Genomic DNA, 27829 nt, shown 5'->3' on the forward strand with positions numbered 1-27829 from the left:
GGGCGGAGCCATCTGCCGCCCAAGACCCCCTCCGCTCCCACGTCGCGCGTCTGCCTGCCCGCTTCCTCCGCCTCCTCCGTGTCTGCCAGCGCCGGCTTCGTCACGCGCGAGCGCGAGCAGCCGCCCGCCGCCGCTGCCCCTGCCCCTGCCCCGCCTCAACATGGACAGCCGCAAGCTCAGCGAGCTGCAGGCCTTCATCAGGCTCTGCCAGCAGGACCCGGGCCTTCTGCACACGGACGAGCTGCGGTTCCTCCGGGACTGGGTGGAGAGGTGAGGCCCGAGCGGGGCGGGATGGGGACCGTTGAGGAACGGAGGGGGAGGCGGGGGCCGAGGTGCGTGCGGGGCACGAGGGGCCGGGGGGCGAACAGCCCCTCTGTGCGGGCCTGGAAGGATGCCTCCTCGGGGGAGGGGCGCGCGTGCCCGCGCTGTGCGGCGGGGAAAGGTCCCGAGTACACGAGGGGGAGGGGCGCGCGTGCGCGATTGAGTGAGGGGAGGGGCGCGCGTCGCGGAAATGTCCAGAGTACACTGGGGGGAGGGGTGCGCGTGCCCGGACTTAGAGGAGGGAGGAGGCCCTGGGTACTCTAGGGGAGGAGCGCGCGTGCCCGTGCTGCGCAGGGGGGAGGGGCGCCCACTTTTTCCCCTCCCAGAGGGGGCCTCATGCTCTGGTCCGGTTATTTCCGGGCACTACCAGTTCTCTCCCGGGGCTTACTTGCCCCCCAGGGGGTGGGGTCGGCTGCCCCGCTGCATTTGGGTTGGAGGGGAGAGGGGGCGTGTCCGTGCGGGAAGTGGGCGGGGCAGGGGCCCTGCAGACCCGCCCGTGCAGTCCGAGGTGGGGCTAGAATGGCTTTCTTGGGAATGGCTATTGGAGGGCACCGTCGAGGCCAGCCTTCTCATTTTTTCGAGGGGGGCAACAGTGAAAGTGAGGGGTTTTGACCAAGGTCACCCAAGTGGTGACAGGTCCAGTCCCCGATCTGCCTGGCGGTGAGTTTGATTTGGACTCCCCTGATGTCCAGGAGCCCCCCCAGGGTCTCTTCTGCACCTCCATTTGCCAGTATAAAATCATAGCAGTTTCTGATGTTAAGCCCTTTGACGATGAGAAGTGATATTTTACAGGACCAGGACTGGTCGTTGCAGTTAAGCTGAGTCGATGGCCTTTGGGTGGCGTTTGCATTTGTTATTGCAAATCGGTATATGGGTTCTCCTGGTCTTGCTTCTCTCCTGGCCAGTGCCTACAAACCAGGCAAGGGTCTGTGCCTGGGCTTTGGTGGTCCCGTCAGCTCCCACGGCTTTAGCTGTCATCTCTCTTCAGAGATTTCTGTAGATCAGCTTTGGTAGCGAAGATGGGGGAGCCCGTCTAGGGCCTGTCCCGGCTGAGCTTTCTCTTACTACTGATTGGGAGCATTTTTCATGTGCCTGGTGATAGTCTCGTCTGTTGACTGCTTGCTCCTGTTAGCTCTCCACTCCGATTTCTGACTGTTTTCTTTATACCTTGGATTTAAAATGTCTTTCCTAGAAAGGTTCAGGAAGAGTCTTTTAATCCACTTGGCAGATGCTCTGATTCTACCTGCAAAGGAAGAAAGGCACAGGGACTGTCTACACAGAGATTGCAAAACTTGATATTTTTAAAGAGGCAGGTGAGGGGCAGCTAGGTGGCACCCTGAAATCAGGAGGACCTGAGTTGAAAATCAGCCTCAGACACGTAACACTTATTAGCTGTGTGACCCTGGGCAGGTCACTTAACCCCATTGCCTAGCCAAAAAAAAAGAGGTAGGTGAACTCTAAGACCAGTAAAAAGAAGTTACTTACTGAAAAGATGTAAGGCATCGATTCTAAATCAACATTTGACTCTCAGCACAAGCTGTAGCATCTTTAGAGTAAAAAATTTTAAGCCACTTTTTTTGTTGATGCTTTTTAAAACAGTGCTATCACTTTCCATTGACTCCCCAAATCTACAGGTTTTTTGTGCTAAAATTAGTCTGTGTGATATTTTCACAAGGAGGCTTTTGTCTATAACCCAGCTCATCTGAGATTCTGAGCATGTTCTCGAAACATTCTAAGAAAGATTTTTCTATTTTCATTCTTTAGAAATACCCTACTCTACAATTTCTCCACATATTAAGGAACAGAGAAGCAGACTACCATTTGTATTTAGCTGTTAGCCCACCAGAGTTTCTATGGATTCTGAAGTTTTTAGCGTTCACAGTTTCAAGAAACTTTTTACCCCCCTGATCATTCAAATACTTAAATGGATTTGTGATCCCTTCATTTCTGGAATTCTCTTCAGAGATATAGATGGCAACTCACCCATCCCTGCTCAACCCACAGAACCCTCAGTCCTTACCAGTCCTTCCTGAAGTCAGACAAAGGAAGCTTACCCAAGGTGCTAGAAGCCTTTCTTGATTTCTGCTGACATCCGGTGGAGTTCTGGATGGGTAGATGGTAGTTGCTTACACCTTTTCTCTGTGGGGTTTGTTTATCTTTAGTTCTGCAGAGGCAGTCCACGTCCACATGTCCAGCTTCTGTGCAGCAACACTGCTCTAATGATTCCTTTTTTTTTTTTTTTTCGTGAGGCAGTTGGGGTTAAGTGACTTGCCCAGAGTCACACAGCTAGTAAGTGTTATGTGTCTGAGGCCAGGTTTGAACTCAGGTCCTCCTGACTCCGGCGCCAGTGTTCTATTCACTTTGCCACCTAGCTGCCCCTCCTCATCTCTTTATCTCCCATGCTCAGCACAAATCCTGTCACACAGTAAATGTTTGATGAATATATTTTATAGAAAAGGAAAATTAGGCCCAAGGGAGGCAAAGTATAAAGTATAAGGCCCAGAGTGTCGAATATGATCAGAAAGGGAGCAGCGATAGCCAGCGTTGAGGCCAGGTTCTGACCCCAGATCTTGGCGTTCATTCTTTCCACTATTTCATCCCATCATTCCCCCATTTGACAAGATTTGTGTTGTTTACACCCATCCATATCCCTTGCATTGCAGATTCTCAAAAACCTGTATGTTAAATGAACACTTCAGCTCTCTACATAGCTCCAAGTCAAAGGGATAGTAAACAATGATAGTAGTTAGTACCAAAACTAAAGCCCATCTTTAAAAGTTAATCAACAGGGACAGCTAGGGCTTCTGCAGTTATGGGAAACTTGGAATAAGTAAGAGGACTTGACAACTTGCTGAGAATGAACCAGACCAATCTTCATTGTCCATCTCTGGTGTCTGTCCCAGATCTAGAGACACTGGAATGGGTTTTACAGGGTTAGAGGCATAGCAAATTCTGGCCAGTAGACTCCTCTGAGCTCGTGATCATCTCTCATTCTTCGTAAGATTTTATGAAGGAGTTTATTTTGAATCTAGTGATGCCCACATCCATCTTCTCTTTTGGCCAGTCACGTCATTGCTGGCTGAAGACCTTTCCCCCACGATACATGAAAGTACCTAAGGGCTTTCTGCTCTCTTCTGGGCTAGTTGTAGCAGCTGGTTTACATTACTTTAATTTCTGGATGAAACAGTAAGTTTGCTGTCATTTCTATTGTCCACTGACCATACTTGATTTTCAGTTGCCTGGTGAAATATTTCTTCTTAACTGTAAGCCTTATTTTTTCCCTCATAATTATATTTATTGTAAAGTCTGATTTTAGTTCTGGTGAGTCGCCGGATGATTCAGCTTTCCAGAGACATCAGGGATAACTCCCTCTTAATTGTCTTCTCACCCGTTCCAATGTCAGTTTTGTTTTTGGGATCTTGCTGGGCACCATTCTTTTTGTAACAAAGTTTTGAAGATAGCGAAGTGTGATGCTTCTTCTGTACAAACTCTGCAGATTGTATAGCTTTGGCTAGCTCTCATTTCTTTCTCCTTAAATCAGCTGTTGCTGTGTACTTCTCCTGATCCTCACCTTTTCCTGCCTTTGTGCATTGAGGTCCTGAAGTGTTAGAATTGTTCTACTTCTTCATCTTTACATAAGCTGCGTTGGTTGTCGTGGTGACCATTTTGCAGACACCTGTTGTTAGTACTGTAACACGTGACCACAAATGTTCTGTGAAATGTTCTGGTTGCTTTTGAGTGTTTGGTGAAACTTGCTCTTTCAGGTCCTTTGGTTGCCTCTCCAAGCCGTACCTGTGGGTTCTTGCTTAATTTCTAGTAATTAATCAACAAGCATTTGTTAAGCATCAACTAGGTGCCAGGCACTAGGTTGAGGATAAAAAGAAAGGCAAAAACCCAGTCCCTTCTCACCAAACTCAGACTCTAATGGGGAGCTTATATGGAAATAATAATGTACATACATACACGTATACAAGAGATAGAGTAAATGAGAGGTAAGCTGAAAGAAAAGGCACTGGGGGGTGGAGACCAGCCTTGGAATAAGGTGGAATTTGAGCCGAGTCTGACAGGAAGCCAGGTGGGGAACACAGGCTGGGCAGAGGCATGCAGTTGGGAGGTGGAGTGTTCGGTCTAGTGACAGGCAGGAGGCTGGAGGAGAGTGCACAGGGGAAGCACCTAAGAGGCCTTGAAAGGCTGCCACTTGACCTCTTGTGAAGGTCTTTAAGTGGCAAGAAAAAAAAAAAAGACTTTGATCCCAAGTCATAGGAAGCCACTCGTTTGTTTGAATGGGAAGTTTATGGGGTCCTACTTAAACTTTAGAAAATGCCTTTGGCAGATGACGTGGAGGTAGGCAGGCCGTTGCCGTAATTGAGCCGTGAAGGCCTGAGCTAAGAGGAGGCTTTGGGTGGCCAGTGCGTGTGTGAATATAAGAGATGGGACTTGGTAAGAATTACTAGATTTGCCCATGGATTGTATGTATGTAGTGAGTGTAAGGATGACTGCTGGGTGGGGAGCCTGGAAGGACAGGGGTGCCCTTGGCAGCAGTAACGGTAGAGGTGGGAAGAGAGGAGGTAAACAGGGAAAGATCCTGAGACCTGGGCACGGCAGTCGTTGACTTGGTGTTGGCACCAGCAGGGCCTTATGAAGTGTGAAGATGGCTGTGACACAACATTTGGGGAAGGTGTTTGTGTAATGCTGACAGCAGTTTGTCAGTGAGCCCCCCAGTGAGGGGGAGGAGGCCTCGGTTACTGCAGGGAAACCAATTCCTTTTTTTTTTTTTTTTTTTTAACAAAAACTTTCTGTGCACTGGATAACCTCATCTCTTGAACATAGGGACTAGATCTTTGATTTTGTTAATAAAGGAAACAAACGCCCTCTCTTAATGCAGGACCGCACCTTCGCTACAGTTTAGAGAGACTTCCTTAGTCACATACAGCCAGGTCCTTCTAGCTCCAAGGGTAGCACTGGATCTCTCCCCCTCCCTCAATTACACCGTTGTTGCCTCTAGGAAGAGTTTACGTGGAACCCCTAAGAGTTGAAAAGACTAAAGATAAAACTTTAAATGCTCCATGGTACTGTTGAGGCTTAGGGGAGCTGGGACCCCAAAATCACAATACGCAGGTCCTGCCCAAATGAATTTGACCCAAATCTCCTTTCAGTCAAAGACAGGGTTTATTAGAACATCTGCCATATTGACCAGACTCTTAAGGAATCTGAACATTACTGAGCTATTGGCTAGATTTTAAGAATCTGAGCACCTTAATAGAGAGACGAGATGGCTCTTATATATGGGAAGACTGTGGGAAGAATCTAGGAGTGGCCAAGTGGTTTGGGTGACCAGAGGAGGGTTCTAAGGAGGATCTGGATGGGATTGGCCAGTAAGCTGGGGTGAACAGAATACCAGGGACCTGGACCTGTGGATCCTTTAAAAGGAGGGAGTCTGAGTAGAGATGTGACCTGGTTAGATCTGCACTGGAGGAAGTCACTTCGGCAGCTGTGCCCTGTGGGAAATTATTTTCTCTGAGAGAGAATGACATAAAACCTAATAATAGTTGGCAGTACAAAATGCTGATGTTAGCCTGGCCCCCTGGAATGAGATTTGGGGGTGGGGGGGGTCTTAAGTGAGTGGGTATCACTTTTCTCTGGTACTGTCTGTCCCACAGCCTCCTCTCCTTGAATGCTGTTGTTTATCATCAGTCACAAGCACTTACGGGGCAGTAACATGACTTGCAAGTGAATTGATTTAAGTGAGGGAGGCCTCACTGGATCAGTGTTAAAATAGAGGAGACCTTGGCCTTTTCTAGCTGAAGTCTTCAATAGGTCTCCTTCTGGCCGAGGCAACACCCATTCAGTGATTAGGGCTGATTTCCAATGAAGGCCTTAATCACTGGAAATACAAATACTAGCAGAAAGAAAGACAGACCCTGGCCTCCCAAAGGGAGCTGAAAGGGGGGTCCCCATGGAGGACTCACGGCATCATCGAGAGGAACCAGCCAGTCTGAGGAAGGGTACGAGGCCCAGGGCGAAGGGGCTTCGGTGGTTGGGGAGCCCGGAGAGGAAGCAGAGTAGCAGCAGGGGAGGTGATGCAGGTGAGCAAGCACAGTCACCTGGAAGCTTTAAAAAAAACCACGGCAAACAACAGCCGGTCAGGCTGGCCCGTCTCACTCTGCTTTGCTGCTTTGTTCTGAGCTTCACTCTTCTTTCCACCTGGTTGCTTTGCTGCTCTCTTGAGTGCGGGCCAGATCACAGAGCCTGCAGGGCATAGGGCCTGTTCTCCTTCGGCCCTTCCAGGGCTTGCCATCTTTGTCCACGTCTTCCAGCTGCGAGGAGCAGGCCCCTTCCCCTTGTGCCTTCCTGTCTCCTCTGGGAATCTGTCCCATTCAGCATACTCTTTTCCATGGACATTTTTCCTGTTGCTCATACACAGAACACGCTCGGGTTTCCAGCACCCTTGAGAGACCTTACCTTGACTTGCAGACACCTCGAGGTCTCTTCCCTTAAACTTCAACCTTCTTCAAAACATTGTCTCCACTCGTCCACCACCCACACCCCCTCTCACTGCCCAGTTCTACTGCTTAGCTGGGACAGTTCTCACCTATTGCCCCATCTACTGGAAGGAAGCCTTCCTGATCTCCCTTCATTCCAGTGCCTTCTCTGCTGGTTAGCTCCATTTTATCCGACACAGCTTTTGCATGTTGTCTTCCGCCTTAGACTGGGAGCTTCTTGAGGGCAGGACCTCTTACCCTTTGCTGTATCCCCAGGGCTTAGCCTAGGCACTTAATAAGTGTTTATTGCCTGACTGCCTGCATTGAGTTGCTTGAATGAAAGCTGTTGTTGGATAGGACACCTCTAATTTCTGGATCTGTCTGTCTCTCAGAGCCCCAGGGAAAGGTGGTGGCCATTGTGGGTCTCTCTCTCACCTGCGGTGTTGGCTTTGAGCATGGTTTGCTGAGCCAGGACCAGAAGGAGATGGTACTTGGTGTCTTTAAGGCAGAATCACCTGAGATGGCTGGCCAACATAGCCTCCACTTTGTTTTTGTCAGTTTCACAAACATTTAGAAAGTGCCAGCTGTGTGCGTGGCCTGGTGTTAGGTGCTAATGGTGACAAAATAAAGAATGGTCCTCCCCTGGAGGGTCTGTGCAGGCAGAAGTGATCAGGCCACTATCCATTGCTGGGGTCAGATCACAGGTGCAATTCTGCATTCAGATGAATTATCTGATCGTTACGTGAATGATGACTGACATTCTGCCCACTCAATATACTGGTCTCTGTCTTCCACCCTGACCTGCCGTCATCCCTGAGTGATGATTCCTGGATGCGACAATTCAACAAAGATTTTTTTGAGTTTTTATTAGTATTTTTTGTTTTTAATGTTACCTTCATTTTCATGCATCCCTCTCTCCCCTTTCCAGAGTGCCATCCTTTGTTACAAAGAAAGGAGTATGTGGCGGTGGTGGGGTAAGCAAAGGTAGACCCCTAAGAATGGCTCCTGACAGTCCCTGCAGTGCACCTGGGCCCACAGTGTGACCTCTGCAGAGAAGGAAGGTGCCATGCCAGCCACGGACTGCCTTTTCTCTACTTTTTTTGAGGCCTAATGTCAGTGAACTAAGTGCCCGCTTGGCTTAAGTAAGGCCCTGCGTTTGGTGCTGGGCATTCATGGGTGAAATGCAGATACCTTCTGTTGTAATTCCTTTAGGTTGACAAAACCCTTTTCCCTTTACAGCTGAGCTGGGAATGGAAACGGGCCTTTCTCTCCTAGGGCTTAGTTTAATAAGAAACAGATAAATGACTAATCCTAATTAGATGCCCTTGCCCAGGAAACATCCAGAGAGTTCTAAGAGAGTGAGACCTGCCAGAAGGGCTCAGTCCCTTCTGCTGCTGGTGGCTGGGTTGGTCACAAACCAGGGAGGGCTTCGTGAAGGGAAGAGACTTCATGGTCACTGGAGGTCCGGCTGTGTTGGCATGAATTTCGACCACGCAAGATACCACGTGTGCTGTCATCAGGAGGAGTTTGAATGGATGCTAGTCACAGAAAACCTGGCCTTTTATGTAATGTTTAAGGTGTACAAAGCATTTTATTTTCTTTGATCTTCATAAAATCATATAAGGTATAGACAATGGGATGCATTTCTTCCCATTTTATAGATGAAGTAGGAGACTCAGCAGCCCAGGGCCACACTGCAAGGACCTGGATTCAGGTTTGACATGCACTACTTAGCTCCACGTGTTCTTGGCTCATCTGTAAATTAAAGGGGTTGGCCAGGATAAAGGGTAGCTGGCCTCCCCTCCTTTCATAATAGTGATCCCTTAACTGTACCCTGAGCCTGTGGGCTCCAAATTCAGCAGTCTTTCTAGTATGTCCCACTTCTTGTTGGAGTGGTGGGAAGAGTCACGAATGTGGTTATGCAGAAAGAAATAGGATGAAGAAGGAATGAAATGGTTAATCATCAAATCCTGCAGAGGTCAGGGGAGGGGGAAGAGATTTGGGGAACTTGTAAAAGTGACCTTGGGGCAGCTCGGTGGCGCCATAGTGCCCAGAGCACGGGGCCTGGAGTCAGGAGGGCTCATCTGCCTGGACACTCAGTAGCTGTGTGAGTTTTTGAGCTGGGTCATGGAGCCGCTGTGCCAAGAGTTACGAGTGTGCTTTGAATATGTCAGCGTACGACTCAAAAGTGTCAGGGAGATGGTAGTAGCTTTTCGCTTCACCGAGGCTGATCAGGAAGAAGCTCAATATGTGTAGCTCCCACATGTTCCATTCAGTTTAGGTTTTACTGTGTGGATTTCTGCCAGGGTAACCCGCCCGATAATTATAAAAGGTTTTTTATGGCATTAACAGAATGCCAAGTAAAATGAATACTGCCATATGCATAGTAGAATAGAACATGATGATTGTTCGTGGAACTTGGCATCTTTTTGCACGGCTTGCTTTTCAAGTGTACAAACATTCGCCACGTGACTTTCTGTGCTGTCCCATCTGGCTGTGATTCCTGCTAGGCATCCACTTCTTTCCTGGTGTGTAGCTGTTTGTCGTCAGCTATAATGGCATAGTACAACTATGTGTGTTAAGATATTTAATGAGTGTTTTTGTTAAAATTCGAATTTTTTTTCCTTTCTTTCTCCAGTATGGGTGGTAAAATCCCACCTGCTCCACATAAAGCGAAATCAGAAGAAAAAATCAAGGTAAGTAGAGATTAATTATAATTTGATCATTGTGGGTACAGCTAACTTTGGCTTTCTTTTTTCTGATGTTGATTTATTTTCATTTTTTAAAAATGTATTCAGATCTGCCTTCTCCCCCCCCCTTCCGCCCAAAAAAATTGAGAACACAAGAAAAGCAGAACTCACTGTACACATGTATCATCAGTCAAAACAAACATTGGCCACATCCTAAAGTTATTTGTCTCATTTCACATTCTCAGTTCTTTACTTCTCTCCATCAGGGGTGGGTAGGCTATTTCGTTGTTAGTCATCTGGAATTCTGGTTGGTCATTATGCTGATAAGAGTTCAGCCCGGTAGTTATTATTCCATCATACTTACAGACCATAACTTGTTTAGCCATTCTCCAATTTATGGACACCCCCTCAGATCACTGCCTCAAAAAGTTATATAAGTATTTTTGTACATCCTTAGAGTTTGTTTTGCTTAGCCCCCTTCACTCTCCTTCAATCTACCCTCCTTTAATTTCCCCTCTCCTATTTCTTTCCTGTTTCCCTTTTGAGGTGTGTGTGTGTGTGTGTGTGTGTGTGTGTGTGTGTGTGTGTTCTTTTGACCAGTTCAGATGAGAATGAGGTTCAAGTGTCAGGTCTTGCCACCCCATTCCCTCTTTGTATAGCTGTCACTTGTGTACCCTTGCTACGTGAGATAGTTTTTCCTAACCTACTTTCCTCCTGCGTTTCCTCTCCCTTTTGGGGGGGGGGGCAGTTGGGGTTAAGTGACTTGCCCAGGGTCACACAGCTAGTAAGTGTCAAGTGTTTGGTCTGAGGCCAGATTTGAACTCGGGTCCTCCTGATTTCAGGGCTGGTGCTCTATCCACTGCGCCATCTAACTGCCCCATTCTTTTCTTAAGATCATCAAGACATAACAGAGTCACTCCTAGACCATGACTCATTGGGCTTCTTCTATGATCCCTGATGAGGACGGGGTTCACAGGGACCCTGTATCCTCTCTCCATGTTTGAATGGAAGCTGTTTATCCTTGTGTAGTCCTTTATCTTTTAAATTCATTTGTGTTTACCTTTTCATGTTTTCTTCAGTCCTGTATTTAAATCTTAAAGTTTCTCTGCAGCTCTGGTCTTTTTGTCATGAATGTTTGGAAGTCTTCTGTTTTATTAAAAGGTCTAGCTTTTCCCCTGTAACGTTATACTGAGTTTTGTCAGGTCAATTATTCTTAGCTGTATGCCCATTTCTTTTGCTTTTTGGACTATCATATTCCAGGTTCTCTGCTCCTTTATAGTGGTGGTTGCTAAATCGAGTGTAATCTTGACTATGGTCCTCCATACTTGATTTCTTTCTTTCTAGCTGCTTGCGTTAATTTATCTTTGAAGCCCTGGATTTTGGCAATAATATTCCTGGAAGTTTTCATTTTGAGGTTTCTTTGAGGAGGTGACTAGCAGATTCTTTTTTTTTTTTTACTTTGTCCTTTGGTTTTAAGAGGTCTGGGCAGTTTTCTTTAATTCATTTTTTAAAATTCTGAGTTCAAAATTCTTTCCCTGCTCCTTTCCCACCCATTGATAAGACAAGCAATATATCAGTTATACATGTAAAGCCATGCAAAACAATTCCGTGTTAGCCATGTTGCAAAAAACCAACCAAACAAAAAATCTGTTTCAGTCTACACTCAAGAGTTCATCAGTTCTCTCCCTGGAGATGGATAGCATTTTTTATCATGGATCATTGTCTTGATCAGAGTAGCTGAGTCTTCCATGGTTGATTGTCACTACAGTATTGCTGTTACTATGTATGTTGGTCTGGTTCTGCTCGTTGCACTTTGCATCAGTTCACATAAGTCTTCTGAGCAGTTTTCTTTTAAGATTTCTTTAATTAGAATATCTAGACTTTTTTTGGTCATAGTGTTCAGATAGTCCAATGATTCTTAAATTTTTCTCCTTAATCTGTTTTCTAGGTTGCTTGTTTTTACTGTGAGGTATTTTACTTTTTTTTTTAGTCTTTTAACTTTGTTTTTCTTTTTCTTGTTGCCTCATGGAGTCACTGGCTTCTATTTGGTCCGTATTTGGTCCATTCTCATTTTCAGGGAGTATGTTGCTTGGGCCACGTCTTCTACCTCTTGTGCCAAGCTGTCTGTTAATTCCCTTTCCGATTCTTTCTTTCACAGCTCTCATTTCTTTTCCATATTCTTCCTCAAGTGCTCTCATTCCAGTTATAAAAACTCTTCCTTCATCTCTTCCAGGAATTCTGGTTGAGTTTGAGCCCGGGCTGTGTTTTTCTCTGAGGCTTTGCTAATAGACATTGTGGAGTCATTCTCTCTTTCTGGGCTTGTGTCTTGAGCTTCCCTGAACTGTTATAAAAGCCCATTATGGGGGGGAGTCTTATTTGCTGTCTGTCCTGCCAGCCTCCTTCCTGACTAGAGATTTGAAGGGCTCTGCCCACTTCTGGAGGGAAAGTCTGGCCTGGTCCTGTTGCTGCTTTCTTGGGGTATTGAATGTCAGGTTGTTTCAGGGTCTCAGGGACAGCTCAGGCTGGGGACGTCTAAGTTCTCAGCGCTCCCAGAGTGGTCTGACCAGGGCAGAGTCTGATCCCTCTGCAGAATGGATGCTGTTGGACTTGGCCCCCGTCAGCCGGCAGGGAAACCCTGGGGGTTCAGAGCAGCAGAACTGTAGGCTCCCCTTTGGTCTGGGAATTCTCACTCTGGTTATTCCCCTGCAGCCTGGGCTAGAGGCTGGAAGCGAGACCCCGCCTGCTCTGATGCTGCTGTTGGCAGTGGTGGCGGCAGCTTCAGTAAACTGCCCAGGGCCTCCCTACCCAGCAGCGCCACTGCCCTTCTCACTCTGCCTTGGGACTGGGTAGTGGGCAGCGGAGATGCCAGTTGGCGCCTGCCCCTGCTGCAGTGGCCTGGCATAGGCCTGAGAGTGCCTGAGGCTGGATCTAGGATCTCCTTTTGTGTTGATGCACCACCTCTTCCTGTGTCCAGGCACTCCTGCCTGACGCGTACCAACGTCTTCAAGCCTTTCCATCTGTTTCCCTTTGCCAACCTGGGCCAGACAAAGGACTCACAGGGACTTTCTTTTTGGATTTCTCCATTAGGATTCATTCTGGTGCATTTTTTAGCTTGGTTTGGAGGAATTGTGGACAGGAGCTCAGCTTCCTTCTATCCTACCCTTTGGGTTTTTTATGGATCTCTTTATCTCTCCTCCCCTTAAGTTCCTAAAGTAGCCAGCGCATTGTATCTACTTAAAAGTTCTGTCAGCTTTTTAAGATGAGAAAAAAAATCTTTTATGAGGGCTTTTGACATTCATGAGAGAGAGAAAAGAAGCATTTATGAACTGGCTGCTGTGTGTGCGCAGGGCCTATGCGGAGCACTCCACAAGGAGCTCATTCGATGAGACGTACGTGGTGGCTGCATGGCATGTGGATGATGGAACTGAGCGGCGAATCCTGGGCTAGTAGAGCCTTTTGGAATTCAGGAAGGAAGGTCTCCAAAGGCAGGGGTGCACTCATTTCTCTGTGCTTATTCTTCACACATGGGGTGTTTCCTGCCCTCTGTGCTCCTGGCAAGTCGGCTGAAGAGCCCGCGAGTTCTGACAGTACTGAGTGGAGTCTGACTGTGTTGGCCCTTCTTTTGCCAGGAGGAAAAGACTGAAAGTAAGAAACCTGAGGACTCCCCCAAGCTAGAAGAGCTTGAGAGCGAGGAAAGTGACGTAGGTGAGGAAGGCACGGTCAGGCGAGGTGTGGGGGGCCCTCCTTAAAGCCTCCAGGTCGCTGAGAGATGAGTGTTTTCTTTGCCCCCTGCAGAGATCGATAACGAAGGAGTGATTGAAGCAGATACAGATTCCCCTCAGGAAATGGGAGATGAAACTGCCGAGGTGAGTTCAGAGCAGATGCCACAGCTCGGAGCCCGCACGTCCTGTCCACAGTTTTGTGGGTGCTAGGGCCACTGTCCCATCTTTTCTCTGGTTCCGGGAGGTAGCACAGGCATTAAGTGCCTGCTGTGTGCTCGGTGCTGTGCACTGTCAGAGGAGAGAACACGTGGTCCTCAGGAGTGTCCTCAGAAGAAGTACGTGGTGAGAGATAAGGGTCAGGAAAGGCTCCCTGTGGAGCATCTGGCTTCTTTAAGGTGGAGGGAGTGGCAAGTGCAGCCAGGCCTTTGACACCCAGTACAGAGTCGTGGAGGTGAAGGTAGAGTAACCTGTGTGACAAGCAGAGAGGACAGTTTGGCCCGACTGTAGTGGGAGGAGTGGAGTAATGTAGAATCAGGCTGGGAAGGGATGTGGGGGTCCTGCTGGAAGGACTCTTGACAGTCAAATGGAGGAATTTGTAATTTTTTGGTGGAGATGATTGGGAGCCCTTGGAGCGACATGGCCATGTCAGTTCCTTGAAGGAAATCATTTTCCCAGCTGTGTTGGGTGGACTAGAGTCGGGAGAGATGTAAAGAAGGGGAAACCAGTTAGGGGATCATTGCAGTCTCCAGGTGAGAGATGATGCCACTGAGCCTGGGCTAAGGTGGTGGCTGTGGGAGTGGAGAGGGGGGCAGATTCCCGGGATGTTGTGGAGGAAGAAAATTGGGTAAGTTTTTGGCTGGGTTAGGGTACAGTATCATGCCATGGTTCCGAATGAATGCCTGGTAGATGGGGTGCTGTACTTCTACAAAACAAGAGGTTAGAGGAAAATGCTGTGTTTTGTACATGTTTCTGGGACACCTAGTTGGAATATCCAGCAGATGCTGGGTGATGTGGTCCTGGAAGTCAGAGGCTGGCACGCCTGTCCATAGAGGGCATATGAATGATGAGCCAATTTTTTATGGCATAAGATGAATTAAATATACTAATAACAGAAGAACATCCCCTGAAATCTATTAAGAGGAAAAAAGGCTGTTGTAGAAGGTAATTTTCATAGATTTTGTTCTTTTTAATGTCTTAAGGAGAAAGACTTGAAAACTAAAGAGCATATTTAGAGAAAAAAAATTTCTGGTGAGGAAAATAAAGCACCAAGCAGAAGGCTGATCTTGCGCAAATGATGCCAAACTTCACTCGCTGCTGCCATAAATCTACCCTTGCAGGGGGAGAGCCTTCACTTCATGACTTTTTTCAGGGGCAGAAACGACGAGGGGAGTGTGTGTTATTTAACTACAGTTTAGGCAGTTGGCTAACTTCTCTCCCTTTGTAGAAAGACTTTTCTCACTTAGTCATTAAAAACTTGAAGCAGTATTGTTTCCAGTTTCATGGTGTGTTTGTGGGGGGTCATCTTGAAAAATTCAGAGTCAGACCTCCTCTAATCCAAGTACAGGCATTTATCGAGGATTGATACCCCTCAGAAGTGAGCTAAGTTCCAAGAGGAGCCAGCAACTTAGTAAGACGACACAGGCAAATTCATAGTGTAATGATTCTGATTACACAACAGAAATTACGGGTATTAAAAAGGCAGCAGGAGGGGTTTGTTAAGGGATCAGGTTATGGGGAGGGGTCCTTTCTATGGTTCAGTGGTCAAATGTTCTGGTCTTGCTACTTTCTGATTGGCCAGCGATTGAGGTCCTATCTGGTCAGGATGGCAAGTTAGGTGTTGTGGTCCTGTCTTGGGCTAAAATGGGTGATGTGATTGTGGTTCAGTACATGGATCTGGGAAGCAGCGGCTAGCTAGGGGCAGTGGCTGTGTTGAGTCTGGGGGCCTGTGATGTGGTTCAAGCCAGATCGTATGGTTAAATCAGCATGTGCCTGTTGTTTAGGGGGGCTCATAAGGAAGTTAGAGTATTGGGGCTGGGAGAAGCATCATTACGGTTCTGACAGCATTGTCCTGTGAGGTTGGGGCAGGTCGCGGCTGGAAGTCTTTTTCTGGACGTAGAGGTCAGCTAGAAGGAAGAGCGGAGCAGAGAGGGATCCTGTCTGTGAAAGGGCAGCGCCAGCTTTGGGGGGGGTGGTGGCGGCGGCGGCAGCAGCTGCTTTGAGCACTGCCTCCCTTGCCTACAGGCTTCCCTCTGTGCTCCTCTCACCCCTTCCCTCCTCCAGATATCATTGATACTCTTCTCTTAATCTTTCTCTAGATAACAGATGAGATGATGGATCAGGCTAATGAAAAGAAAGCGGCGGCCATTGACGCCCTCAATAGTGGTGAGTAGTAGGGGTTTCTCTGATCCCCCCTGACTGACCATGAAAGTCAGGAGGTGACAACCCTAAACATAGGCAGGTACATCGAAGGAAAAGCATTTGGTCTTTTTCCCTCCCAGTACCTTTGGGAGAGATCTGGCAGTGAGTTGGGTGAATGAGCCCCACGAGCCACCAGAGGGAGAAAATACTGTTTGGACAGTTTCTTAGCCTTGAAGGTGGGGATGACGCTTCTGGGCAAGGACTTCCACGCATCCTTGGTGGTTGAGGCCACTCCTCTCAGGCAGCAATGCTCTCTTCTGTCTTAACTCCTGTTGCTTTGCCCTCGGTCAGCCATGGGTGATTGTAGTGTCCTGGTCTTTTCCTAGATTCCCTTAATGGGACATCTGACGAGTCTCCAGCAGCTTTTTTGACTAGAGAGAACAACACCATATTGAGAAAATAACTAGGGTTGGCCCTGTGGGGGTTTCAGATTTAACAGTTCATTTCCTTCCCGGGCATTTGCTGGTCAGGAGACCCTGAAGCAGACAAGTGTCCTTGTCTAAAGAGCCATTTTGCACACTGATCTGACGCTGGTCCTTGGCTGGGCATGAGAAGAATGTAGATGACTATTCTAAGTGCTATTTGGAAAATATTGAATAAATGAACATCACAAAAATACTAAAGTGGTTTGATATTTGTTTTTTGCTTTTCCCCTTGAACATTACTTTAGGTGATCTTCAGACTGCCATTCAGTTACTCACAGAGGCCATCAAACTGAATCCCCGTTTGGCCATTTTATATGCTAAGAGAGCCAGGTGAGGAGCCCGAGGAGGTAAAGTAGCATGTGCCGCCAGGAACCCCCCCCCCCCCCCGTCTAGTTTGTGGGTCATTGGATTGGGAGGAGGAGGTTCCACATCATTAGGTTTTCCCCTTGTCATAGAGACTATTGTGTCAAGCTTTTGTGAAATTGTTTCTGAAAATATCTGTAAGTTTTATCTGAAAACAATGCTTTTTAATGCCACATCTCTCTTTTTAGTATCTTTATAAAACTGCAAAAACCCAATGCTGCTATTAGAGATTGCGACAGAGCGATTGAAATAAACCCAGACTCAGCCCAGCCCTACAAATGGCGAGGGAAGGCCCACAGGTGAGAGAGGACGTCTGGGCCGGGAGTGGTCTGGCCACAGTCGGCCCCATTGCTTAGTGGGCCAGACCCCGGTGGGGACCAGGGGTGTGGGGCGGGGGACCTCGGCCCTCAGCACAGCCAGAGCCCACCCAGGGGCTTCCTTCTGGAGTTCAGCCATTTATCTTACGCCCCTCAAGGAGATTGATGCTAGAGGTTTTTTCAGTAAACTGGTCATGTCCATGTAGCCCAGACCCTACAGTATTGTTTCCACTACACTTTCTGCACCTGCAGTGTGGTACATCGAAGGGTTTTGCCTTGATGGTGAAGAACTCGGCCCCCAGCGTTGAGTCTGAGGTTGGTCTCTTTATATTCGAGGCGGGGCCTGATCCCCGTGGTGAGAGCTTTCTCCCTCCAGGACTTGACTCCTCTGGAAAAACACTGACGTTCATTTTTAGTGTAATAACTTGTGTGCACATGGAAAATATATTTTCTTAGGTTTGATCTGTTATGTTGAGAAGGCAGATGGGAATTGAAAAGGTCGTCCTCCTTGACCAACTAAGGAATATGAACCAAGAAAAGGAGGCAAGAAAGCAGAGGTGGCTTAGTTTCCAAAAAGACCTTGGCTGACCACCCAGTCCAGCCAAATCCCCTTGGAGAGCAGGAGCACCTGGGGGAGACCAAGAGGAAAGTGGAATCATCCTTCAAGCCCCGAGTCAGTGAGGAAGGCAGGGCAGTGTCTGCAGAGCGGAGAGCAAGGGAGTGGGTTTTCAAAGCTCTGATGAAATGTTTGTTGTATTGACTGAAATACTCCGGGCATCAGATGGGCACCAAGATGCCTGGAGTCAGGGACACTGACCTCAGACACTTAATAGCTGGGTGGTCCCAGGCAAGTCACTGAACTGCTGCCTACCTCAGTTTCCTCATCTGCAAAATCGGGGTAATTACAGCATGTCCCTCTCAGGGTTGTTGTCAGGATCCAGTGAGGATAATACTTGTAAAGTGCTTAGGATGGTGCCGTGTAAACTGTTGCTGTCAGAGTGGGCTGGTAGCATAGAGAAGGCAGAGATCACTTTACTTGGGGCTTTAGGAGTGGGAGTATTAGATGGTCAGAGAAAGAGGGAGCCGTCTGGAGGTGGGTTAGAATTTCAGTAGGCTGAGATGGGGGAAAGAGAACTGTGGGGGCAGCTAGGTGGCACAGTGGATAGAGCACCGGCCCTGCAGTCACGAGGACCTGAGTTCAAATCCGGCCTCAGACCAAACACTTGACACTTAACTAGCTGTGTGACCCTGGGCAAGTCACTTAACCCCAATTGCCTAAAAAGTTTAAAAAAAAAAAAAAAAAAAGACTTGAAAGAGAACTGTGTAGTTTGTATCCCTGGTGGTGTCAGTCAAAAGGAAGGCACTGAATGAAATGATGGGTGCATTGAAGACTGATGTGCTCTCAGAAAGAGTGATCCCAGTGTGATTTAGACCCTGTTGATCAATAGGATAGAGGTTGTATTTTCCCCTCAAGGTCAGTCTTAAACTCTTTTCCCTTCCTTTCTCTCCATCAGTGAAAACAGAAGAAGCCAGATGAGCAGAGCTGTGGGTGCGGGGCAGGCATGGAGAATAGAGTGTGGAAGTCTTGGAATGCCCAGCAGAGGAGTTTGGGCTTGGTCCCAGAGGCTCCATTGGGAGGCAGGGAAGCTCTTGGATAAGGGAGTGAAAGGGAGACCCAGACTTGAGGCACGTCAGTTGGGCTGCCCTGTGGAAAGAAAGGAGCACCCCTGAGAGGTGGTTTGGATAGTTGAGGCAAGCAGTGAGGAGGGATGCTTGTGTGAATGGAGAGAAAGGGAAGGCTGGGGAGTGTGTTGTGAAGAGAGAATCATCAGGACTTAGCGACTAGTGGGATGTGGGGGAGGCAGGGCGGCAACGCCCCGTGCTGCATGGTTTGCTTCTGGTGTCTGTTGTTCGGTCGTGTCTGACTTTTCATGGCCCCTTCGGGAGTTTTCTTGGCAGAGATACTGGGGTGGTTTGCCGTGTCCTCCTCCAGCTCGTTTTATAGGTGAAGAAACCGAGGCAAGCAGGGTGAAGGGACTTGCCCAGGGTCACCCAGCTAGTAAATGTCTGAGGCCAGATTTGAACTTGTGAAGATGAGTTTTCTGACCCCAGGCCTAGTCTGAGCCACCTTTGTGCTAGTTCATAACCTCATTTAAAAAACTCCAGTCAGTGTATATGTGTTAGTGCACGTGGCTTTGTAGTCACACTGTTTTTATTGAGCTGTGCCAGAAATGAGTTATGAATCATATTGGGTACCCCTGAGTGTCTTAACCCCAACCCCGTCCACTTTGTAGACCTAAGGCAGCAAGTTTCTGTTTCTTATCAGCTGGAATGTTTCCGTCTCTGTGCCTTAGCCAGCCCCTCTTCCAGTTCCGTAGGCCCTACTCATTAATGTTAATTAGGGGTCTGATAATGACAAGCTTGAATGAAAGAGCTCTGGACAAAGACCTGACCCTGAGACCAATTACATTTTTAAGAAAAACAACTGAAAAATAATCATTTTCGTTGTTGGGTCCCTGAGGGCTTAATATTTCCCAGTCATCTCATGTTTTGTCATAACCCTGATCCCCCCTCTTCTAGATGATCTGCAGCTGGGTGGAGCTTTCAGGGCTCTTCCAGTTAGGGAAGGCTGTTTAGTTTTTCCTTCAAACAGTAGCCACTCACTGTACACACCAGTTTGTTTTTTTTGTTTTTTTTTTTTTCAGTTATGTCTGACCTTATAGTCCAACAGTGTAGTTAGTGTGAGGGGCAAAGTGAGAATCAAGTCAAGAGCACTCAGTACCACAAGCCAGCCGTGCTTTTGATTCTTACCCGGCTCATTCAGACCTTCAGAGTTATCCTCTTTTGGTTTGCTTTGGACTGAAAAGCAGGTGCTGTGGCCCACTGTTTGGGGGATGGGGACGGAGAATGCAGAGAGAAAATGGGAGAATTTCTCAATTAATTGTTAAATCCAATGTAGACTCCTTGGCCACTGGGAGGAGTCAGCCCATGATCTTGCCATGGCTTGCAAACTGGACTATGATGAAGATGCCAGTGCTATGCTGAAGGAAGTCCAGCCAAGGGTAAGTATAGCTGGGAAATAGCCCTGATATCCTTGGAGAGTGGGGGTGAAGGAGGTGCGTACATTTGTGTGGCAAGGGTAGAAAAAAGCAGAAATGATCCAAGAGTTGGGTGATATGCCGACCCAACCTCGATAGCCGGCCCAGGGGCAGGTGGAACACCACACTTAAATGATCCCTGGTGCCATGTTGGTATGTGCCTCAAAACCAGATTAGGTTCAGGATATTTGCTTTAGGAAGACTGGGATGTGTATGACTCCCTGATAGAGAGTGCCTTCGGGGTAAACTGAGGGCCAAGAAGACTTTGCTGCTGTGGGTGTCCAGTGTGTAAAGGTGTCATTGTGACCAAAAGGGGGTGCTCTGCCTCTTGTGACTTTCCAAGTTGGCCTTGAGCTCATGCCTACTGTTTCTTCCTGCTTCTCGTAGATAGCTTGTGCATTATTGCAGTTGGGCCTCTTATCAATCCTTCATTATTGGCCTTGTTGTAGTAAATAGGTTGCCAACAAATAAAATCATTGTTTGATTGGCTGTCCCAGATTTTTTAGGGTATTTGGTCAGGACCAGTCTTACACTTGACTAGGGGCCAGGAATTAGGTTTCTTAGTGATAGTTGTCCAAATGTTTTGTTTTGTTTTGCTTTTCTTTTCCTGGTGAGGCAATGGGGTGAAGTGACTTGCCCAGGGTCACACAGCTAGTCAGTGTGAAGTGTCTGAGGCCAGATTAGGACTTCCTGAATCCAGGGCCGGTGCTCTATCCGCTTGTTTTTTCTTCATACTTTAGAGAAAAATGTATTACCCTTTCTATTCATTCTACCAGGCCCAGAAGATTGCCGAGCATCGGCGAAAATACGAAAGAAAACGTGAGGAGCGAGAGATCAAAGAGAGGCTAGAAAGGGTGAAGAAGGCCCGGGAGGAGCATGAGCGAGCCCAAAGGGTAAAGTCTGAGCCAAAGACGTAAGATCAGGCCTTGTCACGTGGTTGGGGGCTTAGTGACCAGTGTGGGCCCCTCTGTAGTGAGTGGGCGGTTAGGAAGCCTAATCAGCCTGTGCCCGACTGGGGCAGCTTGTTTGTACCGGATCCAGGGAGATTGCTGGCCACTGTTATGAGTAGTAGTAGTATAGGATTATAATTTAATTCGGCAGGAAGCTTCCAAACTGACCAACTACTGAGGTGAGAGTTTGCGTCCCAGAAGGTATTTTTCCCCTCATTTACCTCATGCTTCCCTTTGACCATTGGAAAGAATCATAACTGCACAATTAGTCCTAAATGCTACTCCCTGAATCTCGTGTTTATCCTTTAGAAACAAACAGCCAGCCCAAAGTGTGCGAGGAGCCCACAACCTCCAGTACAGACAGCCTGGTCACAGGGAGCGTGGGGTCGTGATGGGTCATTGTTCTGCTGACACCGAACTTAAGAAACTTGGGTCTCCTGGAAGCCTAATCACATCGGTTTCACCGAGTATTTGTTGCACAGGCTTATATTTAAAATTCAGTTGAACAGTCCGCAGCAGCGCCACTTGTTAATTGATGGGCTGTGCTTCCGGCATTTTTCTTTTTCTGGTTCTTGTATTGGCATTTTAATGTTGGCCTGTTGGAAATTTTGCTATCTTTGCTAGGTCATTCATCTATTTAGGAGATGTTTTAAAATCAGTGAATGAGCACTTATTTAGCACCTACTGTGTGTCAAGAACTGTTCTGGGTGCCTGGGTAGCTTCAGGCCTTGGGGAGGCTGCAGCACCTCTAAGTCCATAACATAGAAGGAGCACGCTATGGTTCTCTGCAGGGTAGTTTGGAAGGGAAGAGCTCAGGGCCAGCTTCTTACCAAAGTGCTCCTTGAGCACTTGACTTCTCGTTGAGTCACGCAAGGAAGAAAGCGTGACTCAGGATGGTTCTTCTGGAGTGATGGACTTTTTTTTTTCTTCTTTTTTAAAGGAGGAAGAAGCCCGGCGAACCTCGGGAGCCCAGTTTGGCTCTTTTCCAGGTACCACCCATTAAAAATAAAAAAATGTCAGTGTTTTGAATTATGGGAGTGGATTTTGTTTTTTAGCCACTCCTGGAAGAACATCAATCTTTATTACTGTCATTTCCTTCCAGAAAATCTCACTCCTACTTCTACTGTCTGTCTCCTTTCGTGCTCTCACATTCTTTAATTCTGTAAAACTAATCTTAGAATAAAGGACCTTAGATCACCACATCAACCCACCCTGTCATGTGACAGATGAGAAAGTCCAGAGTCACACCGGTCATGGCAGTGACGGGAGTCTTGTGCCTGCTAGTACTGAATTCTTCTCATTGTGTCTGCCAGGGATCAATGAGTAGGCATTATGGAAATGTCAGTGTAAAAGGCCATTTTAATGAACTCCCAAGAAACCTTCAGGTTGCTGCAGTGGGATTTTCTTGTGCATATATTACTGGAGAGCACAGGCTAAGTTCACAGGATGTAGAGAAGAAACAGTATAGGTGGCACTGTGTGTTCCAGCTGTATAATCTGACATCTCAGGAAAACAAGATGGGGAAGGAGGAGGCATGAAACCCAGTTGGAATGGAGAGAAGTGATGCCCAGAAAACTGAAATGATAACCAAGTTCATTTTTCTGATCACAGACAGACTTGAAGTGAATGGAGTCTTTAAATGAACTTAGCACTTGCTGAGCCTGGGCCAGGGATTCTAAGAGGCAGAGACAAGGAGGACAGGCTCTCCAGGGACGTGGTAGGGACGAGAAGCCCAGGTGGACTGGGCTAAGGGAAGAGTGCTTTTAGTTAGGGAGAGGATGAAAGCATTGGGTCCTCCACCCTTTGCCCTTTCCTTCCCCTGTGGCTTAAAATGCTAGCACACAGTAGGGAGGGTTGGCGAGGGGTAGTGACGGTGCTCTTACCTGGTGACTTGCTTTAGGGGCAGGAGAGGTCATTGGGTGGCGCGTATTGAATATTGCTTTGTGATGCAGCTTCTGTACCTCCTGTCAAAGGCTCCAGAGCCAGAAAGGGCTTTAGATCATGTAACCCCTTCACCCCGTCATGTACGAAGGAAGGACAGTAAGTCCTAGAGGAGGGAAGCGATAAGCCCGGGGTCAGACCTTGGGCCTCTTTCCTCCCAGTCCTGTGACGTTTCCCTAGGTCCAGGTTGCTTCCATACCTTACACGAGGAAGCATTCATGCTCCTTGGATTGAGATCATGTGAAGTTTCCCTGGCTTTCTGTAGTTTGTACCGGTGGTGATGGAGTGGGTATTGATGGAATAGTGGAATAACTAAAATGTGAATTAGTAATCTAACGTTAGTGAGGGTTGTGCCACGTACTGTGAAGCACCATCCAGCTGGTGGAGGCAGAGATGGTGAACCAAGGGACATCAGGGGACTCGCTCACTAGGCTTCTTGGCTTCCCTGATCATCTGTTATCTGTGTCAGTAGGAACTGTGAAGCTACCGAAGATGGCTTTAGTTGTAATTTGCTGAAATATAAGATGGAGGATGAATGCTCTGTTGTAGAAACTTGAGCAGAGGCAATCTATTTGTCCAAAGCATATTCTGATCAATAGAATTATTTGGAAAGTCAAAGCCTGTTGTCCTTGTTCTGATTGTCTAGGCCAGCAGGTCAAGCCTAAGCACCCTTGACCCAAGACACTCCCTCCTGAGTGTGGTCTGAGCCAGATTAAAATGTAATTGGGAAATATTTAACCAAATAAATAAAAATACAGTGTAGCATAGGGAACATAAGTTAGTATGCAGCACATAGGGATCCTTGTGTATGGCTTAGTGGCCCCATTTCTATGGGAGTTACATGCCCCAGGCCTGGGCTACAGTCAGAGGCCTCCAGATGAAAGCCAGTGATTAAGAGTATGAGATAGACCCATAGACCGTAGGCCCAAGTTATCACTTAGTGGCAGTCTTGGGATACGGTTGTGACATCAGTGAGTGTTTGGTGAAGAGTGGGCAATGTTCTAGGCTTTGGGAGTCATATTTTAAAAGTGTGGCCACCATTAGGTGATTTTGTTTGGTTTTGTTCTTGTTTTGCAGGTTTTCCTGGAGGTATGCCTGGGAACTTTGGAGGCATGCCTGGCATGGGAGGAGCCATGCCTGGGATGGCAGGAATGCCCGGGCTCAATGAGATTCTTAGTGACCCGGAAGTCCTCGCAGCCATGCAGGTAAGGCTTGGAAAAGCACATCATCTGCTGATTCTTTCCTTACGAAGTGTAGGTAGGAGCAATTTTATTTGCTCACATTACCAGTTAAACCATTCTAGGAATTACTTCTTCTGTTGAGTGGCTAATTGATCATTCAAGGAACTCATGAAGCCTGCCCCCACTGTACATGGAGGTAGTAGAGAGATTTATAGTGTAAGGCTATATGAAACAAAAACAGCTTTTCTTTTCCTCCAGATTTTTTTCCCCCATTTTCCATCTTGACTATGTCTTAGTATCCTACCCACCAAAGACGCAAGGGTGGCATGGCTTCCAGGGTCTGTGGATGTGGTGTGTTAATAACACTGTCCTCCAATGCCTCCTAGTGGCCAAAGAAGTAGCTGTGGGTGCAGAGGGGTCAGGCCAGCAGAGGGCAGGCTCTGGTCCCAGTGTCTCATCTCAGGTTCAGCCTAGCTGAGTCTGGAGACTCGTGGCCATCAGAAGGTTGGCCACCATGGAGTTCTGGTCACACTGTCTCATTCTGAGGTGTGGAGGGACTGGATCAGGGTGGGCAGGAGTGAGCGACCCTGGTAAATCAGACCCCTCCTGGAAAAGGGCATCAGCACAGAGCTCTGTCCCTGGGTGCGGTCGTGGAGGCTTGTTATAAAGCTCCTTCTTCCCTTTTAAACTCCGCCTGGGCTTGGGATACTTGTATGTTCTACAAACATACCCTTACCAGTGGTGGATAATAGAAGAAGAAGGCAACATTCCTTACATGAAGGAATGTTGAGGTTTTCTGTACTTGTCCAGTGCTAACACAGTACTTTGGTAGCATGACCTGATAGAGAAGAAGTAGGTCTCGATTCCCACTGTAACCAAAGGCTACAAGATGGATTGACAGGAGAGAAGGGAGGGGAAGGATCAGCCCAACTCTCGTACTTAAAGATGAACTGGGCCCATTTTCTGTAGGATCAGTTGTTCTTTGTCACCTTTTAGGAGAAGCAGACAATTTTGAAAACAACTGAAACCAGGGTCCAGAAAGCATAGTGTCCAGCTGATTTCTGTCCGTGGCCTGACTAGTGTCCAGATGAAGGGGCAGCAGGATTTAGGCCAATAGATGAGTTCACTGGGGGCCTTTTTCCTCCAGGATAGTCTATCTAATGGGCGTTACAACTTTGTTTGCAGGACCCAGAGGTGATGGTGGCGTTCCAGGATGTGGCACAGAACCCTGCGAACATGTCCAAATATCAGAGCAACCCAAAGGTTATGAATCTCATCAGCAAATTATCAGCCAAATTTGGAGGTCAAGCATAAATGCCCTTTTAACAAATAAAGCCCTTACTGACGGAAAAACAACCCAGATCACTTAATGGACCTCGCAATAACACAAACCAAATGTACCTCTGACCTTCTGGTGAAGAAAACTGGGGTGCTTGGAAGATAATCCCCCCCACCCTGCCCCCGCCCCCAATGCAGCAGAGCATTTTACAGGGATTGGCCAGCCATTAGTCTAGCAGATAATGTTGTCCTACTCGGAATCATAAACTTAAGAAACACAGAAGCATTTTCCAAAACTTTAAGATTACTTAAAGGAGAAAGAAAAGAGAGTGCATAAAATTATTTTCTTTACTAATCATTTTGGCTTTCCCTTGGACTTGGTTAGATTTCAGGGTGAGGAAGAAGAGATTTGCATTAAAGATTTCTCATCTAGTCGTGGGGAAAGCAGACTAGTCAGAGGCGAACGCTGCTCATATAGCGTGTAAAATTTGAAGCGTGTTCGTGCCTCTTGGGATTTTTTGATTTTTTTTTTTTTAATCCTGATGTGCTTTTTAAAAAAAACAGCTTCTTTTGATGGCAAAACAAGATGTGGGACCACCAGTGATGTAGTGAGTACTTGGGCAGAGACAGGTCCTGCCTGCGGTGAGGGCTGCGGCAGTGTGACCAGCTATTCTCTCCCATGGCATCGCGGGGAGGAATTAAACAGTCAGGCCCTGCGGTGCCACGAGGCTTCTGTGAGACTGGCTCACCACCTTGGAATCTTGTCACTGTAAACGCCTGTGTTTCTGTTTGGGGAAAGGAAGGAGGGGGTCCTTTTCTTTCTTCTTGGATGCGAATCGGTGTCCTTTCCTCAACAGCAAGACTCCCGGCCCTCTCTGGGCTCTGTTTTCAGTGGTTTTCCACAGTCTATTTTTCCCCATTTTATTAGGCTAAAAATAGTTCTCATACAGTCAATATTTATGAAGGCCACCATTCAAAGTATACTTAATTGTGCAAACGTTGCCGAATGCTTGGTTTAATGTAAAATGCAACACTTACTGTTTCTGTATATGGGCTAATGCTCTTAACTTCTCGTTTGGCCAAGAAATTTCATTTTTATTCATTGGGACCCTAAGGACCCCAAGCATTACATATTTTTCTGTGCTGAAACATGGAGGGAAGAAGTTCATGGTTTTCTTTCTTTTACTTGGGAAATATCCCTTGAAAATTACATTTGCATTAATCTTTCCATTTTGGGGAAGGAGGGCATGAGGATTGGATTAGTGGATATACAAACATGTAGGTGAACTTGGCTATATGATCCATTATTAAATACGTGATTTATGAGTAGATTAGATTTGTGATTCTTTTTGCGTTGTAGGGTTGTTTAAATATTTTATGACAGATCTTATCACTGCTTTCTGGTAGGAAGGCTGTTCCTTTCAGTAGGTGCTAGCTGTTTCTCCAGCTGCCACTTCTGATAACAGTAAGCCATCCAGAAAACAGCTCTGGCTCTGCCTGTGTGGGCAGGGCCTCCCATCTAAAGACATTCTGTGTGTTACTTGTGCACAGCCTGGAGTAGCTGAGAAGTATGATGGACACGGAGCATCCCTGAAATAAGTCATCGGTTAACTGATGACCCTTTGCCCCCCCGTGTAACTGGGCAGGCGTAGTGTTGAGGGCAGCAGAGCTGGTGCAGTGAACACCCTTGCTCAGGCAGAAACACCTGGGCTTTTCCTGCGGTGTGCTCTCCCTTCTCACAGCCCCCAGCATGATACCCCTCATCCTCCCAGTGTCCTTGGGAGACTTTCCCTTGGTTTATTCAACCTTACCTCCTACATGTAAGCAGTGCAAAAAGCTGAGCCTGGGTAAGCCCTCTTGATCTTGGGAAAATGGCATGTGTTCAGAGTGTGTTGGGTCTGGTTGGTTTGCAGATACAAAGCTTATTTTCCAGTTGTCTAGGGATGCAACATAATAGCCAAGCCTGACATTTTTTTCTTGTACTAATTACCCTACAAGAAAGAAAAATGTGAAAGGAAAGTTTGTTTTTTGTTTTTGCTTAAAAATAGAAGTTAGTGGATATTTCTAGTCGCCTTCACAAATAAAGTGTGGTTTTCAAACCGGAAGCTTTTGTATTGTCTCAATTGACCATCCAGACTGGTGTAAAAGGTGAGGGCTATCCTGCCCCAGAATTTTTTACCCAGCTCAGGGGGACCACTGATAGTGAGGGGCTGTGTCTCTGGGAAGGTGAAGAAGAAAAAACCCCACTGAGATAGGGACGGGCAGCCTCCCAAGTTAGGCGGTACATCAGGAGGTCTCGTGGGACTGCCGCTGGCCCACCTGCCATTGCATTCAGCCTCCCTCGGGTTTGGGGCAACTTTAGTATTGGAAACATTTTTAGCCACTTGAGTGTGTAGAGGATAGGTTTAATTTTAGTGTTGGATTTGAGAACAAGTGCTTGAGGCCAAGAAAGGGGTGAAAGGTGTGAAGTCCATGATACTGGAGTCCTCTCAAACGTCCTTTCGTCAGACAAGTTGCCTGCTGTGTGAATTGGGACGGGTCAGGGACTAGAGGAGGTGAAAGGATGAACACATAGGTCCCGAATGCCCTAAGGGAGAGGTCCAGTGAGTGCTGATTATCTAGTATGCAGGGAAGAAATAGCCA

At 47.3% G+C, this 27829-nt stretch overlaps 1 protein-coding gene across 1 annotated transcript; it reads left to right on the forward strand.

Annotated features, from left to right (window-relative positions):
• The first annotated feature begins 130 nt into the window (after positions 1 to 130).
• On the forward strand, positions 131 to 27291 carry ST13 (ST13, Hsp70 interacting protein). The gene is made up of 12 exons (XM_027871602.1): positions 131 to 270; positions 9442 to 9499; positions 13123 to 13198; positions 13289 to 13359; positions 15531 to 15597; positions 16304 to 16388; positions 16610 to 16720; positions 19698 to 19800; positions 20613 to 20729; positions 21727 to 21775; positions 23805 to 23932; positions 25094 to 27291. Exons 1-12 carry the CDS (start codon positions 161 to 163, stop codon positions 25220 to 25222), a joined length of 1104 nt encoding a protein of 367 aa, XP_027727403.1. The 5' UTR covers positions 131 to 160; the 3' UTR covers positions 25223 to 27291.
• Positions 27292 to 27829: the final 538 nt, after the last annotated feature.

This window comes from Vombatus ursinus, unplaced genomic scaffold (assembly GCF_900497805.2).
Source record: "Vombatus ursinus unplaced genomic scaffold, bare-nosed wombat genome assembly UNPS02003292.1, whole genome shotgun sequence".
Taxonomy (NCBI): Eukaryota; Metazoa; Chordata; class Mammalia; order Diprotodontia; family Vombatidae; genus Vombatus; species Vombatus ursinus.

What these genes read in the sequence shown, in the direction of transcription:
- ST13 (XM_027871602.1), top strand. Translation starts at nt 161, where the DNA reads ATGGACAGCCGCAAGCTCAGCGAGCTGCAGGCCTTCATCAGGCTCTGC. An exon ending in TGGGAGATGAAACTGCCGAG is followed by an intron (nt 13,360 to 15,530) that starts GTGAGTTCAGAG and finishes ATCTTTCTCTAG; the next exon opens with ATAACAGATGAGATGATGGA. An exon ending in TGAAGGAAGTCCAGCCAAGG is followed by an intron (nt 19,801 to 20,612) that starts GTAAGTATAGCT and finishes TCATTCTACCAG; the next exon opens with GCCCAGAAGATTGCCGAGCA.